The 8,026-nt window shown below is 39.3% G+C and overlaps 1 protein-coding gene across 1 annotated transcript; it reads right to left on the reverse strand.

Moving 5' to 3' along the window:
• Nucleotides 1–1,161: 1,161 nt before the first annotated feature.
• Nucleotides 1,162–7,784, reverse strand: LOC123136508 (uncharacterized). Its single transcript, XM_044555902.1, has 7 exons — nt 7,416–7,784; nt 7,080–7,207; nt 5,780–5,827; nt 4,783–4,896; nt 3,841–3,954; nt 2,304–2,417; nt 1,162–1,446 (listed from the first exon to the last, which is right to left on the reverse strand). Exons 1-7 carry the CDS (start codon nt 7,711–7,713, stop codon nt 1,417–1,419), a joined length of 846 nt encoding a protein of 281 aa, XP_044411837.1. The 5' UTR covers nt 7,714–7,784; the 3' UTR covers nt 1,162–1,416.
• Between the last annotated feature and the right edge of the window lie 242 nt (nt 7,785–8,026).

Below are 8,026 nucleotides of genomic sequence, written 5' to 3' on the forward strand. Positions count from 1 at the left end.
TGTATATACACAGAATATTTTTCTAATACAACTTGAACATTTTTCAAATACAGGATGATTTTTTTGCAAACACATGTTTTCAAAAAAATCAAATACATGTTAAACGTTTTCTGAATACATGGTGAACATTTTTTGAACGGTGTGCAACATATTTCTAAAATTTCACGATTTTTTACATTGTATAAAAATGTTTTCAAATACATGTTTGAACATTTTTCTAGTAAATGTTCAATATTTTCAATACACATTGAATTTTTTATGGTAATAAGAAACATTTAAATAAATACCTGAACATTTTTTTATTCACATTTTCAAAAAAAAATCATGAACATATTTTTGAAAGGAGTGAGCATTTTAAAAAATATCACGAACATCTTTTAATGTTATGAAAGATTTTTAATTACGTGATTTTTTTGCAGAGTTTAAGCATTTATTCAATGTCACAAACAGTTTTTTGAATGGTCCAAACATTTTTTTGAAAGTTGCGTGAACATTGCTTTTAAACTACATGAACATTTTTTTTAATGTTTGATGAACGTTTTCAAATTTTAAGTATTTTTTGGAACATTTTTATTTAGAATATTTAAAAATGTATAAACAAAAGTAGAAGAAGAAGAAGAAAACTGAGTGGATAAATGCAAAACCTGCTATTGGGCTGGCTCACTAGGGGCGTTCCTTGAGGCGGCGTGGTGGTAGTTCAGTGAGCACAGCGAGCGAGGTATAACCTCGCCCGGTTTAGCTGACTAGACAAACGGTTGAACAAAACTCAACTCTAAAGATCCATAAGTGCCTTGAATTTTTGTAACCAGGGTTTTGCATCGATTGGGGGTACATTTTCGACCCTTTACCTCATGTTTAAACTCTACTAGAATAATTGCCCATGTGTTGCCATGGGGATTTTATTTGGTAAACCCTTATTTGGTAAGCATTTATTGGTTTACCAAAGAAAATGAAATTTTATTCGGTAAGTCAATAAGAGGTGGGCCAGTTGATGCGGTTTTCAAGGAAAACCGGTGCAAAAATTCAGAGATGAGAGGAAAAAGATCAAAACCAAGAGGGGAGGAGAAAACCTAGGTAAGGTTAGAGGAGGGATGAACGACGTAACCTTATGTAGGAAGTAGGAGAGATAATTACAGAGAGATAATTAACACTACAATCACGGAGTCCTGAAAGTCGCATGTTATTGCATTAACGCCGTACATCATCAATATATACATTACCATGACGACACAGAAACAGGAAGCGAGTCAGATCAGAAACACAGCAAGATCATGTCCACAACACGCACGACACAACCGTAAACGTGTCATACAATATCAAGGAGCATTACAGGTTCGCAGACGCAAGGCCGGGTGGCTTCTCTACTCCATTACTCCATGCCCAGGCCAATGCTAGCCCATCAAGTCGACGGCGCAATCAGCTCATCCAGGCCTTCTTCTTGAAGCCCTGGACAGATGATGTTATACACAGTTGTGAGCAGGTAAATTTGGAACTTCAAACCTATACGAATTTGTGCTGGAGATCATAACAAGTTCTCCTACTCAACCCAATGGCACATGTTCAAATCACCAGAGGGCGCCACATTTTCTGATGGTGGAGGACCCGCAATTCTACCCCCGATGGGAATATCCTAGTAAGAACAAAGAACAAACGGGGTATCTAATCTAATTGGGGGCACATACAGTCTGTTGGGGTTGGCACATCATTTGTTTTGCTCAAAAGGCTGCATAACCATTTTGAAAATCTGCAACTAGTTTGACCATCTATAAAAAAAGAATTACTAGCACCCAAAACATCAAATCTACTCCCTCCGTCTCTAAATATAAGTCTTTTTACAGATTTCAATAGGGACTACATACGGATGTATATAGACATATTTTAGAGTGTAGATTCACTCATTTTGCTCCGTATGTAGTCCATATTAGAATCTCTAAAAAGACTTATATTTAGGAACGAAGGTAGTATATTATTAGACTTGTCATGAAATATATTTTCATAATGTATTACTATTTTTATGTGAGACAAGATGTTTGCGCAGAGTTCGATGGTCAAAGTACCATCTCAAAGACCCTGTCAATGTCCTAAAAAGCCTACGTTTTGATTGGAGGAACTAGTTAACATAGCAAGTTACTCTGGACATTCTTATCTACAAAGATAAGAGAATTTATTAATACGTTCAAGTTTCGTATTACAGACAGCAGAGAATCAATATAAACCTTTTCCAAACGTATGCAAAAAATCTATAGAACACAAAATTATGCACCTGCATACATATTCAAGAAAAGTAACGTAGAACAATATACCTTTTTGACATCTGAATATATATCTTCAACCCTCTTCTCTGTCTGCTTTGCATAAGACCACGCTTTGTGTATATTAGATTCCATCTTTTTTGATATATCAATTACACTTTGAACCTACAATTATTGTCCACTGATTAGAATTTCAACCTCTAAGCAAAATAACAGTAAGATGGCCAGCTGAAAACAGCTTTCAGAAAGGGCTGCACCTGCACCCACAATTAGTTGCAAATTCTAGTTCTCCGCGGTAGCACACAAAAGCAAGCATGAATACTAAGAGCGTGCAATAATCTACAGTCTAACCACATGCAGGTCCATGTACTGTATAATACCCATGAATAGTTCCAAATAAAACCTTCTAGCAAGATAACTATGTGGCAACTGCAAACAGGTACAGGTAGAAACATAAGCATTTACATCCACCTGTACTTTGTAATCGTCATTGCTTCTTGGTACATAATAAATAATATAAGAAAACTGGACATCTTTGATTGTACCAAAAGAAACTTGTCAGATCAAAACTCAACACTGGGATGATAGATATGAAATGCTACTACACTCACTGCTGCTACAAGTAATAACCAAACAACAGTTGTTGCACCATGCTTATCCACTGATCCGATATCCAGCAAATCTAACAGCTGCCACAGCCAGCCAAACCAGACTCGCCGAAACCAGAAAAACCAAACATCCAAAGGGTGTATGCCTATGTTACCCAGATACGGTGAATTCCTACAAACCAAGTGGCCCCTAAAATGAGCATCTCCATGGAGGACCTCAAAGGGTGGCTGCTCACTTCTGCTAAATGCATGGTTGAGAAAGGAGTCAGGTGGCTGATCATCCTAACAATCTGGCGGCTCTGAAAACTCAGGAATGCATGTTTCTTTGATGCGGTAACACTGCATGTTCACTCGGTCGTTGGGGTCATTACAAATGATGCTCAGATCTGGATGTTGGCTGGAACGTCCCTTATGGCTCACCTCTCCATGCGCAGTCTTTTTGGCAGTTTCGGCTGTCTATTTTTTGGCTTATAATTAGTTTTGCCTCTTTCTTTTGTCGTCTGGTTGTGGTTTTGCTTTGTTTCAGCTGCCTGCCACTGTTGGTGGTTTCTGTTCTGCACATTCTTTGGTGTCCTAATACGTAAACGAGGCACACTTAGGTGCATGTTCAAGGAATGAGCTCTTAAATTCCCAATGTGAACTCACCACACCTTCTTTGGTGTTCTTTTTCTAACACACAATGAAGTGCATTTAGCAGCACATTCAACAAAAAGAACTCTTGAATTTACAATGTGTGCTCATCATGAGAAATGCTAAAGAAAAATAATAAGTAGGGGCTAGAACATTCACAGTGGTCATACATTCTATCTTAGAAGTTTCATTTGGCTAAAGAAGATAAGACAATGATCTAAACTTTCTTGTCTACCAAGGTTCAAATGCAAAACTATTAGATTTTAAATTAGATCTGAAATTTCAATCTGAAATAACACATACACATAAATTACGATAATCAAAACAGACATTAGCCATGAGAGTGATACCTTTGCAACATCTGTATACAGAGATTCGACCTTTTTTGCTGTATCCTTTGCCAATGACCATATCTGGTGAGCATTAGAGTTCATCTTCCTTGATTCATCCATTATAATTTGAGCCTGTTATACCAATCAGATGACTAGCTCAAACAGCTTTCCAAAAGAACTCACAGTCGCACAATAAAAGTAAACATCAACACAGGAGAACCTAAAACTAAAAACCATGAAAAATAGGAAACCCCTTACTGTCCCATGATAACGCTCCTTCTAATCTAAATATAACTCTAACTAGAAAATGCAACTATGAGAAAAACAGAAAAGATTGAAACATATCAGTATTAAGTTTGACTTTGGTTGAATGAAGAAAACAAAATTTAGATTGAAATTTCAACACAGGCAATACATATCAATTATGACTGTTGAACTTGCTAAGATTTCAGCTCATGCAGGGGAATTTTGGCGGGCACTGCTGTTTAAGGGATTTTAAGGCCAATATTGCTAAGACACTTTCAAAGTGTAGCATTTCCCTGAGTAATTTCTTCAAATCACCGCATGCTTGCGTTCTTAACTCTCAAGGTGCAACGTATTACGTAAGAATCATCTTTTAACCTCTATGACAGTTGTTTGACCCAAGTAAGAAACATTTCAGGATATATTCTCAATACATAAAAAAACATGAGGTTGGGATTAGGACATTCACAGACAATGTTGTAAATGTTGAACTTCACTAAATAACATAGCACAATGCCTGAACCTCCTTATGCACTAATGTTTGAAGGACAGATCGTCAATTGTTGTAATTTCAACAGAAATGTGTGGAAATTTCAAATTCCACTACAAGATTTTAATACCGTATACACAAAATGAAGAGTATGCAAAAGAGTTAATCGACTTGTGGCTACCAAGTAATAAAGACTATCATAACTGAGATAGCCTAGAAGTACATACCTTTTGGACATCTGAATGTAGAGCTTCAACCGTTTTCTCTGTATCGTTGGCCAATGACCACACATTGTAAATATCAGAGTTCATCTTTCTGGATTCTGCCGCCAGAATTCGTACCTATTATCACCATACCCAGGAAATGAGCACCTCAAGAAAAGACTCTCAAAATCACACGGTATGGATATAGAAGAGCCTAAAACTACAATCACATCTTCGCCTGCGTTTTCTGAAATCATGAAAACCAAAGAGACCCTTAAATTGTTGGAGATGGCAGCTCATGGAGAGCAAGGCATCTGCTTTAACTGTGATTCATGGCTGATCCCTAGTCATCGCAATCAAAAAATTATTCATCATGGAGGTCGATCCATTCTCGGACTATGAAGAGGATGCCAAGGCCGAGAAAGGGGAGGAGTGATGGTCATGTGCAGTGATACTAGGTCCCACTGCTTGTCTACGGTTTCACCATAACTTCTAAAGCGTGTGCTGTCAGAGGCTAGACTCCACATCCGCTCTCGCACATGGTAACTGTATCAATTACACAGGTGCTTGTCGTGCTGTCAACATCAACGATGACACATTCCTAGAAATGCTTTGCCCTACCACTCATCACCGTCGGATCTTAAGAATCAATGCCACCTCGCTTCTAGCATGTCACCTTGAAGTGGATTCGAGATGTCACCTCGTGGATAATGTCAAATCAAGACAAAGAAAACAGAACGCAAATGTTGGTAGAATACCCATTGCTATGTGCAAAGATTTATAAATCCTGGTAATTTATGCAACTATCGTCGAATTAGACGGTAAAATACAACAAGAACACTGTTTAATCTAAATATGTCAACACTACCACACAATTGGTTAACAGTTGAGATACACCATTTAACTTGATTGTAATTTTTTATTGACCCAAACAAATCCTTCTGATGAGTGACAACAATATTTCTAGTGGTGAACCCAAACATGAGAGAGAGACAGGGAGGGGGGCGGGGGAGGAAGGAACCTCATTTTCGACTGATTTGATAGTACCGCCAGAACTCCATAATGATTCCTACAAGATAGAGTGGAACAAAAGTCAATGCATGATTCTGTAGTGTTAGATTATTTTGAAGAAAACTATGAAGTTCCAATATAACATAACGAAGTTGTTTTAACGTAACATGTATTGCACGATGCTGCTAGGCTCAAGATTTAAGCCAAGGTTTAAATCAACTTCTCTCCCTGTCAAATAACAATGCAGTAATGATTTGCATAAATATATACAAGGAAAATACATTCTACTACCTGATATAGTTACACCTGGGTAGGAAAATGACTTTATACCCCTGATATCATTTTCAATATATGTTTAATTTTGTGGCTATGTGCCATCATCCTAATCAGATGACTTGTTGTTTTGCCCTACCAAGATAGACGTGTTAATGCTCTGCTGCTCCTGGTTACCCAATAGTTCCTAAATTAAGCATCATAGGTGCCAGTACGAGACCAATGAGAGGTGGCTGCATGCATGCACAATACTGATTTGCAGAATGCACTTCTACAGTTCGGCTCTGGGATGTAAATGTCCAGTAAGATTAAAACGAAAAGAGGACAGAAGTGCATCTGTAGCAACATATACAGATTATTTTCAGGTTGAATCAAATGGTGCCAAAATAGTTCGAAAGTGGATATTTTCGCTAACACTGCTCTAGTTACAATCCCCCGAACAACATAGCCCGAGCCCCAAGTATGTATATATCAGACTCAGGTTCCATGCTAGTTGAATTTGCAGCGGGAATCATGAATTACCAAACAAGATAATATTTTATTTATGACAAGTCTCGCCAGCACTATATCAGCTGGCATAGCTATTCTTTTCACCAGCTGAGCTCTGGTTTCAGTGAGGAGGTCAAACCAATTTTCGCACTAAAATTTCACATCCACTACTTCATTTATGGCGTGCTCTATGACTATCCATCTCATTGTGTTCGCCCTGATTTGGCTGCAGTGAGTAGAACAGTGTACTGAAGCGGCAGTGTTTCGTAATTTCTTGATGTTATAAAAAAAATCATCTAATTAACGCAAGCACAAACTCTACTTTGCTGTTACCTGATACGATAGATAATCAAATCATCCAAATGCTTTTATGTGTCTTAACTCTTAAACAAAGTTAATTGATGGTGCAATCTATTTGTCACCAAAGCATGAAAGCAATTCTTGCAATTGAAGAAGAGAGCACTCTGAAAACTGAAAACTAAAAGACCAACTACTGGATGTGAAATTGATATGTTGTTATGTACATAACCCAATCAACAGAGGCATACCTTGATGTTTTCTTGTTCCTTGATCAGAGCCTGAATGTCCAGTCCCATCGCTTTCACAAACTCGGCATCTTCCTCTGAAGCATCACCTTTGTCATCTGGTGCTTTTGAATTGTTTTCCCATAATGATTCTGCAAGCACAATTGAACAATTGTCCTAAAATATACAAGAGGAACCATAATCTTCTTAGGGCACAGGCAGAAGAGTACATGTGTAACCAAAAAACAGAGAATAAGGCAAACCCCAAACCACGATTTCACAGCAACTTTACCACATACTCCAAAACATAATATTAATAACCTTAACAAAAAGAACTCGATCGGTTAATCCCTGACATACCCAATCGGTTGAGCTGCAGCTTCAGCTGCTCGATTTCCAACCGAACCTCTCGGCCGGTACCCTCCTCCCAAGCGAAACCAACGGGGGCGGTGCACTGCCCCGTGCGACCGCCGTCGTAGCGGGGTAGGGCGAAGAAGGTGGCAAGGAGCGCGGCCGCGATGGCGAGGGCGGTGCAGGATCGGCGGAGATCGCCTGCGCTACCGGAGGATTTCAGGCGGGCGAAGAGGGAGAGCAGGCGGAGGGGGAGGAGGAAGGCGACGACGACGGCGAGGATTGCCGAGTCGACCCTCATGGCCATGGACGGGAAGAATTCCCTGCTGCGGGTGGGCTATGGGCTCAAATTTGCCGGATGGGGACTGAGAGCATCGGCTTTTAGAAGCTCTCTTAATAATCTTAATAAACTCACCTCAAAAGAAAATCTTAACAAATTTAGGGCATCTCCAATGCGGACCCTCAAATGGTCAAACCCCCTGTTACCGTGCGAACCGGACAGTCCGGATGTGTTTTACCATCCAACATGGTCCTATATCGATCCGCTCGGCGGTCCGGACGTTATTTTCCAGCAAACCGGGGGATTTGTAGGAGTCCGGACCGCTGCCACGTCCGTTTCC

Source organism: Triticum aestivum, chromosome 1B (genome assembly GCF_018294505.1).
Source record: "Triticum aestivum cultivar Chinese Spring chromosome 1B, IWGSC CS RefSeq v2.1, whole genome shotgun sequence".
In the NCBI taxonomy this organism is placed as follows: domain Eukaryota; kingdom Viridiplantae; phylum Streptophyta; class Magnoliopsida; order Poales; family Poaceae; genus Triticum; species Triticum aestivum.